Source organism: Petaurus breviceps, unplaced genomic scaffold, assembly GCF_028583685.1.
Source record: "Petaurus breviceps papuanus isolate PSGF00001 unplaced genomic scaffold, PetGlider_PUasm1.0 78, whole genome shotgun sequence".
NCBI lineage: Eukaryota > Metazoa > Chordata > Mammalia > Diprotodontia > Petauridae > Petaurus > Petaurus breviceps.
In genome coordinates, this window is record NW_027186502.1 from 4,069,425 (window position 1) to 4,082,696 (window position 13,272).

Genomic DNA, 13,272 nt, shown 5'->3' on the forward strand with positions numbered 1-13,272 from the left:
AGAGATGTTATGAAGATAGAAATGGGAAGATTTGGCAAGACATTGAGTATGAGAATGAGAAGCCAAGAATGACCTTGATGATGCCCATAAACCTGGGTGACTGGGAAGATGGTGGTGCCCCTCAATAGTAATAGAAGTACATATAGTACAGAAGAGGGTAGGTTTTTTTTCAGGAGTTGGGAGGGCAGACAGAAGAAGATAAAATGAGATTTATTTTGGATATGTTGAGTATGAGATGCTTTGGGCAACCAGTTTCAGATGTCCATGAGACAGTAGGAGATGCATGACTAGAACTAAGGAGAAAGATGACAGCCAAATAGATAGAGAGTGAGCTCTTTAAAAGCAGGGACTGTTATACTTTTTTATTTGTATCCTGGGAGAGTGATTTGTACATAGTAAGCACTTAGTGCTTTAATCATTCATTCACTTACTCATATATATATATGGAAATCATCTACATAACAAGGATAAACATGGGGGCTGATAAGACCACCAAAAGAGATAGTATAAAATAAAAGAAGAAGAGGTCCCTCATGGGACATCTTCCCCTTCTTTCTATTCCTGGTAATACTATCCTTATACGTTCTTTCTTCTGGAATATTATGTCTCCTGTGCTGGAAGAAGGTGCTTGAATAGTGGTTAAAGCAATAGACTTGTAGTGAGGAAGATTTGTGTTCAGATTCCATTTTTGATGCTTACTAGCTGTGTGACCTTAGACAAATCACTTAACCTCTCTGTGCCTCAGTTTCCTCATCTGTAAAATGAGAGCATTGGACTTGGTGTTTAAAGCCCTTTCCAGCTTCTAAACCTACAATCATATGAATTGCACCTCTTGTACTTAGGTTCTTCCTACCTCTCCTTCCTCCTTCACATAGATGCCAGAATCATTTTCCTAATGCATAGCTCTAATTATGCCATTCAACTGTTCAAAAGACTTTAATATCATTACAAAGGTGCTCAAAACATATTTGTAGAAATGAATCGAATTGAGTCAATAAGGTGGAAAATATAATAAAAGGAAATTATTCATTAGATTGCTTTAATGCTTTCCTTCACTCTCTCTCGAAATCGCCCTTTTCAGCTAATTATATAATAGAAACATTACTCATATCAGGACTTAGTGAATATTTGTTGATTTATTATGGATTGCTAGCCACAGTAGAAAAATCAATAGGACTCTTCTAAAAGGTTGACAGTAATGATTATTTTAATGCATTGGTAATTTAGTGAAATATCAAGCTAACAGCATAACAAGAACTATATTTGGTGGTATATTTCTTTTCAAAAGTCATTCACTTAGCTAATATAGAAATATCCCATCAATGATATAATTGGCGCTCTTGATCCTAGCTTTAGAACTCATCAGTTCCCTTATTCTCTGGGGGAAAGGTCATCAGAATCAGAGCAACAGCTGGCCCCTCTGAAATCTATCCTGGGATCTGGGAAAGAATATTGTGGGAAGTATGGAGTAGACTCTTTTCCCATGTCACTCAGTCAATATGTTCCCCAGATCACAGAGGAATTCCTCTGTCTGATTTTAACATTGGATAGGAAGCCACTGGAATTTTTTGAAAAGGGGGATGACATGATTAGATTTGTTCAAGAGAATCCAAGAAAGTCCTAGTTTTTTCAAAGGTATAATTTTGTTGATTGGAACCAAATGATGGCAAAAATTCTAATGAGAAGCACATTGAAGTCCTGAAAATGGAGATAAAATGTTTAACCATAACTTTATTTTTCTATGACCTTTGCACACTAATTTTTCAAATTCATTTGGTGTAGTAAATATAAATTAAGTCTTTCAACTGCCTGTCTGATGGGTGTTGATGTGACAATGTCCACTAAGAAATGACCATCACACTCACATGTCTAATACTTGAACACATAAGAAACCAGAGTGTGAGAATTGAGGGATAAAGAGTATGGATGGAGGGTTTTTATCTCAGTGACTTCTGTCCTGTTGAAGTATGCTGATTCCTGTTTGCTGTCTTGTCTGACCAGATGAAGACTTGTGCTTTGTTGGATTTATAATATCACCTGTCTCAGCCGAATATGTAAATATATTTATTAAGTGTCTTTCCTATTCAAGTCACTTTCCTACATGCTAGGATTGACATTTCACTGTCATTATTAGTATCAATAAGCCTGTGGCAGCAAGCACCCCAGCATCCCCAGGGTGGATGCCAACACAGGTTCTTAGATCTGTTTTGCTAAAGGAAAGCAACTCAAAATGGGTTAACAAGCTTACTTTAATCAGTCAAACATATATCATTTACCTAGTTCAAAGGAAAAAGGTCAGCACACCGAACTTCAGAGTATACAGACAGAATTATCAAGACAGAGAAACAGATCAAGCAGACATGTTTCCAAACTGTCCAACCATTACATCCATACCAAATCACAGTTACCATCAACATCTGGGTTTTTCAAAGCCAGGGGGCTCTCAACAACAGCTTCCCAGAGTCTCATCTGATCAAATCACAGAACACTTCTCAAAGTGAGCCCCAAAGCAAAGCCTCACATCAGGGATTATATAGCCTTCTCCTGGGTCAGAGAATGTAACCACCCTCTTGACCCACTGCCCAATTACACAGCATCAAGGTGTGGGCATTCCTGAAAACCAAGCCTCCTGCCACAGGCTCCATGTGACCACATTCAGCCTATTAGGAGGCAGAGTATATTTTCAAATCAAGGAAGGTTCTCAGAGTCTCTCAAGTGCCTATCAAAGGGCCTAGGGGCAGGGAAGATCTTTAAATTTGCATTTCCATTCCAAAGCCTTTGCTTAATTCTCTAAGATTTTCAAGGCACTTTTTATTTTATGTATGATCTCATTTGATACTCTCCAAAATACCTATGAGATGAGTATGGCTGATATTACTATCCCCATATTGTAGATGAAGAAATCAAGACCTAAAAGGTTTAAATAGTTTCCATAGTTAGTGTCAGAAATAAAGTTTGAATGCAAGTTTTCTTATTCCAAATCCAGCATTCTGCCAATTCTGTAATATTGCCCCCATCATGAACTTCTCTAAAAAAAATAAAGTTAGTTATAGTTCATGACATCTCAACTCTCTAAAGGAGTCAAATACCCAACTAAGACTGATAAATACCCAGGAGAGGTCATTATACTGTTTCCTGCTTTTCTCCAGTTGTGTGCATTGTAGCGATTCAGTTGACAAGTTTTATGGATCCTACCTTCACAACATCTTTCATATTGGCCACCTTCTGAAAATCTTTGCAAATCATATGTTTAAGGAAGAGTCTGTGTCAATATTTTAATGGTTACTACCATTATTCCTAATGACGTTTTTTTGCCCTTCACAAATCCCATTAAAACATTTTGTTTAAAAATAAGGATCAGGGTCACATTATAATATCTGACCTTTATCCTCCTGCTGAGGGTTAATTTGGACACTGAACTTTCCCCACTGAACTCTCCCATCTGCACCTAAACTTCAGCAACCAGTTTATATACTAGCTAAGTTTTCCCATTGTGTGATCACAATCATTCATCTTCTAGGAGGTTCTAGGTTCTTAGGTGATTGGGAAATGAACTATATTCAAAGACTATGTAGAAAATCATAAAGGTCTTTAGAAATCACCTAGCCCATATCCTTGATTGATATGTGAATTACTTCTATAAAATCCCTAAAAAGCAGTCATCCATTCTCTGCTTGGAACCTCTAGTAATGGAGAACTAGATCTAGAAAAAATAATAACAATTCATCTGGAGGGACAAAGGGGTAAGATTATCAAAGCAATTAATGAAAAATATTGTGAAGGAAGCAGGCCCAGCAGTATCAAATCTCAAATACATTAAAAAGTAGTCATTGTCAAAACAATTTGGTAGAAAATTTAAAAATAGAGCAGTTGATCAATAGAATAGATAGTTAACACAATGTAAGCAAGAATAAGAAGCAAGTTAGCACAGTAACCTAGGGTTTGATGAAAGCAAAAATCCAAGATATTGAGGCAGGAACTCACTATCTGACAACAATAACATGGAAAACTGGAAAATGGTTTGGTAAAAACTAGGTATAGACCAAAATCTCACAAATATATCAAGATAAACTCAAAATGAATACATGATTTAGACCAAAGGGTGATATTAGTGAATGAGGGGAGTATGTAGAAAATTTCCTGTCAGATCTATGGATAGGGGAAGAATTAGTGACTGAAAAAGATAGAGGTTCAGATAGAGTAAAATGAAAAATTTTGATTACATAAAATTAGAAAGATTTTTGCACAATCAGGACCGATGCAGCCAAAATTAGAAGAAAAGCAAGAAACTGGGGAAAAAATTACAGCATTTCTCTGATAAAGGTCTCATCGCTCAAGTATATAGGGAACTAAGATGAATTTTTAAAGATAGTAGCCAAATAATAATCAGTTTTCAGAAGAAGAAATGAAAGCTATCAATATTCAAATAAAATGTTCTAAATCACTAATAATTAGATAAATGCAAACTAAAGCAACTCTGAGGTGCCACTTCATAGCCATCAGATTGGCTAAGATGACAGAAAAGGAAAATGGCAAATATTGGGGGGAATATTAGAAAATAGGTACACTAATGCACTGTTCGCTGGAGTTATGAACAAGTCTAACCAACTTAGAGAACAATTTGTAACTCGGCCCAAGGGCAATAAAATTATGCATACCCTTTAACTTACCAATACTGCTACTCAATCAAAGAAAAAAGACATGAATGTACAAAAATATTTATAATAGCAGTTTTATGGTGGCAAAGAATTGGAAACTAAGAGAATGCTCATCAACTGGGAAATAACTAAACAAGTTATGGCATATAGATGTGATGGAATACTATTGTGCTATAAGAAATGATGAAGGGGATAGTTTCAGAAAAATCTGGGAAGACTTATATGAACTGATGAAAATGAAGTGAACAGAACCATAACACTCTATATATCAATCATGAAAGACTTAGTAACTCCAGTACAATGATTTACCACAATACCAAAGGACTCCTGATGACATGTTATCCATCTCTAGATAAGAGAACTGATGAACTCAGAGTACAGATTGAAGCATGTTTTTTTCTCTTTATTTTTGTGCTTTCCTCCCCCCTTCAGAACATGTCTATTGAGGAAATAAGTTTTGCATGTCTTCATATATATAATGGGCATCATATGTCTTGCCTTCTCAATGGAAGGAGAGAAGGAAGGAAAGAACTTGGAATTGAAAATCTAAATAATTTTTCTTTTAAAAAACCAAGTGTCCTAAAGCAAAAGTGAGGTACCTTTATCTTTCCACTGGAAACTAAATTTATGAGCTCAGTATCTGGTACTTAAGCGTGAATCCCCCTCCCCACCCCCATAGGAGGCCTTTCCTAGAACCCTCATTCCTTTCTCTTAACCCCGGTAATGCCTCTCATCAAATAATCTGTATTTATTCAGTATATGCATGTCTGAAATACTTATTTTTTGTCACATTCCCTCAAAAGGCTGACGAGATGCAAGATGTCATGCATTTTAACTACACCGCCTGGCCCGACCATGGTGTGCCCACAACCAATGCTGCAGAAAGCATCATGCAGTTTGTACAGATGGTTCGACAGCATGCCACAAAGAGCAGAGGCCCCATGATCATACACTGCAGGTAATTGATTCATTTCTAGTTTCCTTTGAGCAACAGGGGGTTTCTTTTTCTCAATGAAAGTGTACCAGATTGCCCTTATTAAAATGCTTGTTGCTGATTAATGGGAACTCAAAAGATATTGGTCAAGTGATGCACTCAGGAAAAAGTAGGTGAAGAAAACATATTTCCCACATGACATGAGATGGATAGGGGCACTGCAGATGTACAGCAAGCAAGGTCTACAGGACTAAGAGAGAGGCTAGATCACACTTGCAAATTTGAATAGTACTTGTAATAATTCTTTTTTTTTGGAGGGGGAAAGCAAGGCAGTTGGGGTTAAGTGACTTGCCCAAGGTCACATAGCTAGTAAGTGTCAAGTGTCTGAAGCTACATTTGAACTCAGGTCCTCCTAACTCCAGGTCCAGTGCTATGTTCATTGTGCCACCTAGCTGCCCCTACTTGTAATAATCCTGAAAAATTCTGAGGGTTCAAAATAATCCTGGAGGAGGGAATCAGGCTGGATTATGTTTGGGAAACTGCACAGTTCTGTAAATGATTCCAAACTGCTCTCTGCCACCAAAGCCCATCTTTTTTTTTTTTAACACATATATCAAATATTTGTGAAGTTCTTAGCACAGTTCCTCATACATAGTAGGAGATATGTAAATGTTTGTTTTCTTCCCTCGTCCTTTCCCTAAGACACTCACAGTAAGGACTTGAAATTGTGAAACCCCATAATCTCAGATGAATAAAAATTATAGGTAACTCAAAGGACAATGGAAAATCCATAGTTTGTATAAATATGCTAGAGTGTACTACCACCAATTTCTTGTGAACAAGAAGTGACTATAAAGGTATCATCAAGGATGTAAATGCCTAGAAAAGGAGATAAGTCAGTCATGTATCAAGAGTATGACCAAGCAATGTATTATACTGCTTGTATATATACAGGAGATATTATAAAACCTAGAAGAGGCCTCCATTATGTTTGGTACATGCTTAGTATAGGATTTATGGGACAATTTGGAAAGAATACTACAGGATGATAAATTATAGATGATCTCTGACTGTATCAGTAGAAGGAGTAGAAGAGAGTTCATGGAGTCATTTAAATGTCATGAATCTGAATGAATGGCCCTTGAGAGTTACAGGATATGGATGTCTCTCTGAAGTGGATACCAGAAGTATCACAAACTGCTGAATTTTCCATTTGGAAATGATACTATTTCCGTCGCATGTAAGTTAAACATTTTCTGCATCAGCTGCTGCTATCAACAGATTTCAAAATGGCTCTTACCCAAGGCATATCAATGTATTGAAGCACAGAAAATAAAGTTGCTCAAATATGAGGCCAAATTCACCAATGACTTTGGTGATATTAAAGGGTGATATGACAGGTTTTGCTTTCCTGGAAAAGCATCATTTAGCCTGATAAAAAATGGTCTAGGGAGGGAAAAAGGGAGAGACAGAGTAGGAAAAGAAAATAAATATAGCACCTAGAAGCATCCCACAACTCACAAAGTATATCTCCCCAGATTCAAGGTCCTCTGTGGGTCTGTATCCACTCAAAACCAGAGCTCTGTACTTACCTTTTCTCATTAGGCAGGGAACACAATTAATTCAAAAGAAAGGCATTTTATGAAATAGCATAGTGAGAAAAGTGGCAAATAAAATATTTCTCCCTTCAACCTGGTGTACATTCATCCATAAGCGGAAGAGTGGACACATATCGGGGCTACAGGTGGGAAGACATACCAAGAAGGAGCATATATAATAGGGGTACATTAAAGGAAGGGCACAGATCTAGGGCACTTGGGGACATGGGTAGAGAGGTACCCAAGTAGGGGGTGTGTATAGATATGGCTCACCTGGTAAGAGGCAACTCAAACCTCCAATGCTATAAGATTTTGGACTAGTGATGTCATCTTGCTGTTCCCTCCAGCCCTGCTCCCTGCTAAGTTTCACACGGGATTCAGTCTCTGTGCTAGTAGTCTTTAATGGAAATAGTTTCTATTGGTGATTGCTTCCCTCTTGGTCTTGTGTGATTGATGATCAACATTGTTCTACTGATGCCATGGCTACTATTAGTCATTACTGGGTGCATCTCTAATGAGCACCTATCTGTGGGCCTCTTGTTTGTTTCTAGTTGGAGTACCTAGCTGGGGGGGATAACTCTTCCTTATAGGAGGTGTAGGCTGGTTTAGATTAAACCATAACTGGTTTAGATTAAAGTCCTTGAACTTTCCCTCCTATAACTCTTTTAGAAAACAGAATTCCTAAAGCACAAAGTAATCAAATTGGGGAAAATGCTTTTCTGGCTTCTTTTTTTCTCCTAAAGAATGATTTGTACTTTATTTTCAGAGCTTTGACTAGAATGAGCTTTCCTTTCCAAAATGAGATTCTTTGCCACAGCCTAAGCTCTTTGGAACACAGAGCCACAGCCTTGTCTAGCTAACTAGTGCCCTTCGACTTAATTTTGTTTTTTAAACTATGTTTCCTAGGTTACTAAGGCCTGTACCAGTGTCAAAAACCTCTCTAGTTTAGGGCCAGAAAACCTATGTAATTAACTAATTTATTTTATTTATTTATTTTTTTGCTTTTTTTTTGGAGAGGGGAAGGCAGGGCAATTGAGGTTAAGTGACTTGCTCAAGGTCACACGGCTAGTAAGTGTTAAGTGTCTTAGGTCATATTTGAACTCAGGTCCTCTTGACTCCAGGGCTGGTGCTCTATTCACTGCACCACTTAGCCACCCCTAACTACTTTATTCTTGAAGGCAAAGATGACAAAAAGGGAAAATAGCAATGTTTTGAGAGTATGGAAGGACAAATACTGTTGATAGAGATGGGAATTGTTCTATTTTAGAAATTCAAAAATTTTGAATTATGCCAAGTCCCTGTTTTACATACCCAGTGATATTAATATTAGGTCTATAACCCCAAAGAGCTCAAAACAAAGAGGGAAATGACCCATGTATACAAATATTTATAGATATACTTTTCATTGTAGCAAAGAACTGGAAATAAAGTGGGTAATCTTACTGGAAAATGGCTAAGCAAATTATGATATATGAAAGTAAAGGGCTGCTATTGAGACCTAAGGAATGATGAAAGGAATAGATTTAAAGAAACCTGGGGAATCTTGTATGAATCTATACAGAGTAAAATGTAGAAATCAGGAGAGCAATTTATACATTTTGTGAAGGAAAACAACTTTGAAACTTTTTTTTAAACTTTGAAACTTTGAACTCTTGTCTGTGAAAAGATCAATCAGCCACCACTCCAGAAAATCAATGATAAGCATGCTTCTCACTTCTGGGCAGAGAAGTGATGGGTTGTATATATAGAATGTGACATACATTTTCAGACCCAAGCAATACGCAATTTTGTTTTACTTAACTATATTTTTTATTATAAGGGAGGACTTTATTGGAGGGGAGTTGTTGGGGGAAGTGGGATGGTGTGAGAGTGATAACAAAATGAAGAAAAATGCTAAAGAAACATTTAAAAATACACAAAAGAGGAAATAATAGAAAGTTCAGAATGGAACACAGGAAAGAAAGTGTTAGTAATACCATATTGAGTTTGTTATATGTATCTTTTATAAAACTATATAATGGAGATTCATGGTCTCATATACAACACCTCTTTTCTGTTCTTTGTATATGGAAATGTTCATGTTTACAGATTTTTGTCAGGTTCATAATGATCATAGATTTAGACATAGAAGAGGATCCAGAGGTTATCTAGTCCATCTCTCTCATTTTACATATGAGAAAACAAAAAAAAGTCTCAGAAAAATTATGTGCTTTGCCCAAGGTCACACAGAAGCATGACTCCAAATTCTTTATTCTTTTCACTGTAACAGTAAATACATTTTGAAGGTACTCTGCCACATAAATTCCACAAAGCTTTGTGGATCCAACCTGTAGTATCATTTTGGGAGACTCAAGATCTGCTCTGCAGATGAATTTGAGTAAGTTAATAAGAGTTAATATTATTTATTTTTTTATTTATTAACAAGAGTTAATAAAGACCAGTGGGCAAGTCATTGTCTATTTCCTACCTGGTCATACACTTGGTCTTTTATATGGTTATGTGGCAGCAAAGCCTTTTAACTTTTAAGACCACTGTATACAAATATTTTTAGTCCGGATCTCTCAATGTAGGATTTTTCCTCCTTTGAAATCTAATATCCTTAAGCTCAACCCATAATGCTCACAGATCAAACAGCAGAACTACTAAACACATTAGTTCCATTCGAGCCTGGATTCTTCAGTAAAAATGTGAGGCAATGGTCTAGTAGCAGAGAAGAGAAGAGCTAACTCACACAGTAAACAGCATATATCCTGGAAAATTCTCCAGTGGATGTGTCCTCTACTATTCTTCCATCCCTACCCCAACCCCATGATTCTAAGAGTCCTGGGATTTGAAGTTTGGAATCTGGATGAAATTTGATCCAGATATCCAATTCCATTTAGAAAAATTGTCCAAGAAGTCCTTGAAGAAGGAGCTATTTTAAGGCCAACTGAAGACTCCTACTTCTAATAGAATTTCTTTACCTGCTATCAAGTGGATGCTGATTTTTAGGGCTAACCAGGGGTGGGGAACCAGTGGCCTTGAGACCACATGCAGTCCTCTAGGTCTTTGGGTGAGGTCTTTTGTCTGAGTTCAAGTTTTACAGAACAAATGCTTTTACTAAAGGGATTTGTTTTGTGAAGTTTGGATTTAGCCAAAGGGCCACACTTGAGGACCTAGGGAGCCACATGTGACCTTGAGACCACAGGCTTTCTACCCCTGCTGCTGTACTCCTCCTCTAGCATGTCACACAGACTTCATACTGAGAACACCCCAGGACTACAGTTCTAGGTTAATTTAGAATCAGATCTTCCTTTGTGGCACACTAGCCGTGTACTCCAAAGAAGTCCAAGACAGAGGGAAAGGTTCCATAGGTACCAAAAAATATCAATAACAACCTATTGGGGAAGACTGAACCTTCCTGTGGGAACTTGGTTCTGAGACAGTGTGTAAGAAGAGGGGAATTTGGCTGTAAGTTTAAGCTCAAGGTCCCTCAAAGACATAGACCATGTCTTCAACTTATTGGTATTTTCCAATGGACTTTAGCAGTGTTGGGCATAAATTATTGATCTGTTTGGAGAACAAAGAGCCTCTGTGAATGTGTGATCATCATCTCTTTAGTAAGTTCATGAAAAAGCAATATCAACAGCAAAAAAAAAAAAACTTCCATAGGAAAAAACACCAGAAATAAGTGCATCTCTGGAGAATATAGCTTTTTCTTAGTATTGAAGTAAGTGGAAAATACTGTGAGGGAACATGATTAATATCTTCCCCAGTGGTGCTAAGTATTGTTTTTTAGAAAAATAACTGATAATTTTCAACAACAAATTAAATTGTCTGGATAACATTGCAGTGCCGGTGTGGGACGAACGGGGACATTCATAGCCCTGGATCGACTGCTACAGCATGTTTGTGATCATGAATATGTTGACATATTGGGTCTGGTATCTGACATGAGGTCATACAGAATGTCTATGGTGCAGACAGAGGTAAGAGCTTTATTAATGTGCATGTTTGAATTTTGCTCTCAGAAGGGAACATATTATTTACAAGAATACAGCATAATAAATATCCTGGTTTTATCTATAATTGTGTTTTCATGTATTTTTGTCATCCTACCACAAAAGAAACAATTAATAACTGAAATATATATAGTGCTTAAAATTAGCAAAAAAAGGTTTTCATTTCATATTTTTGTTTCTATTTTATGTTACCTTATTTCTACCTCATAAGAACCCTGTAGGTAATATTGGTATTATTATCCCCATTTTATCATGAGGAAACAAGTCCACAGACATTAAATGGTTTGCCCAGAGCCATAGACTTAGTAAATGTCAAAAGTAGAATTTGAATCCCCTTCCTTCCTCCAAGTCCAGCACTCTATTCACTATGTCATACTGCTGTCTCTCTAGAAATAAACTTGTTTTTATAATGATCACATTTTTATTGGCCTCTATATTAGCAAACACCCTAGGACACAGGGGGAGCTGCTAGCACAGGTTCTTTGATCTGCTTTCTAAAGGAAAGCCAACTTTAAAGGGGTCAATGATCTTACTTTAATTAACAAACAGATAAGTGCAGATAAGTAGTTCAAGAAAGAATCTAATAGAAAGGACTCCAGCTGTCTAAGTAAAATAATACAACCAATTACATACATCACCAGACCAGGAGAGCATCAACATCTGAGTAGTGGAAGGGGGGGAGGGGGGGCACTTAACAAAGGGCTACTCAGAGACCAGCAGAGAATCAAAAGGTCCTTCTCATGAACGAGCCCCCAAAGCAAAACCTCACCTCAGAATATATATACACTTTGGCTAATAGGGCCAGAGCCAGAAGACATAACAGTCCTTGTGACTCAGTGCCTAATTAGCTTAGTACCAAAAGGTGTGAAAGCCTTCCTGCAAGCAAGGCTCCCCCTAAGCAAGCTCTTCCTCCAATGTGCTCTTTGTAACTCAGGATGTATCCCAGCTGTGGACTGAGCCAGGGCAGTAAGACATCTGTGACTGAAATGCCTGTGTACCTTTAGACCTGGGAACACAGCTCCTGTTCCAAGGGCAAAGGGGACGGACACATGTGGTCACATAGGCCAACTAATAGATGAGGGAGATCTTCTTTTCCATAACATTATAGCCTCAGATTTCTTTCAATAGAACATTTTCATGGAATCACAGAATTCAAAGCTGAAAAGCATCTCAAGGTTATCTAGCCCAACCCCCTCATTTGATGAAAGAGGAAACTTAGATTCAGAGAAATTAAACTTCCATGACTAAACTGAGGTATTTAAATAAGAATGTTTCCACAAGCAAAAAAAAATGACAAAATGAAATATGTAAAAGTGATGACCAGATTTCATTTAAATTGTTAAATTGGATCTGACTCAGTGAACTTGTCATTAGTTTTTCTCTATGCAAATGGTACAACTAATGGTTGGTTGTGGGTGGCTTGCCATCTAATCTACATCTGGCACATGATTTCAAGAAGAAAACTATTTGCCCCCCACCCCCTCCCCATTCTTTGTCTACCTCCTTTGTTAGGTTTACTTCTTTCATTTAAGGTGGATCTCTTATTTTTCACAACGTGGAAAAGTCTCTGATACAGGTGCAATGACATTCTTTCTCATAGTACTGTACTGCACACCCCATCCCCCACCTTCTTGTCTTTGGAATACATTACTCCCTGTGTAGGGTGTGATAACAGCAATCAAAAACTGGTGCCAGCCAGCAGGCTGAAAGTGCTTAGGAGCTGGTTTGAGAAAAGTGGGAGTAGGCATGAATCAACTAGGCACAAACACCCCAGACGCCTTTCCCATAATCCTAGTCAATCAGTTTAAGCTCTGAACATCTTAACATCAGGTAGACAATGACCATTTTCTAAGGAGTGTGTGGGAGGAACTCTTAAGTTGAATGCTTTCTTGAGCCTTTTAAGATTTCAAATGAACATAAAAGGTTTTCTTCTTCATGCTTTGCATGACTAGACCACTAGATGTCAGGATAATTTAGAAAAGAAGTCTGCCGTTTTTTCTGTGAGATTCTCCAACCCTCCTCTTCCTCCTCTTCCTCTTCTCTCTCTGTCTCTCTCTGTCTCTCTCTCTGTCTCTCTCTCT

At 37.5% G+C, this 13,272-nt stretch overlaps 1 protein-coding gene across 2 annotated transcripts in view; it reads left to right on the forward strand.

Moving 5' to 3' along the window:
- PTPRO (protein tyrosine phosphatase receptor type O) overlaps window positions 1-13,272 on the forward strand; it is a 215,492-nt gene that overhangs the window by 187,529 nt on the left and 14,691 nt on the right. For both annotated transcript variants that reach the window (XM_069106126.1, XM_069106127.1), the window contains 2 exons: window positions 5,462-5,616; window positions 11,023-11,158. In XM_069106126.1, the coding sequence (XP_068962227.1) occupies window positions 5,462-5,616; window positions 11,023-11,158 (291 nt within the window). The remainder of the gene's footprint in view (window positions 1-5,461; window positions 5,617-11,022; window positions 11,159-13,272) is intronic.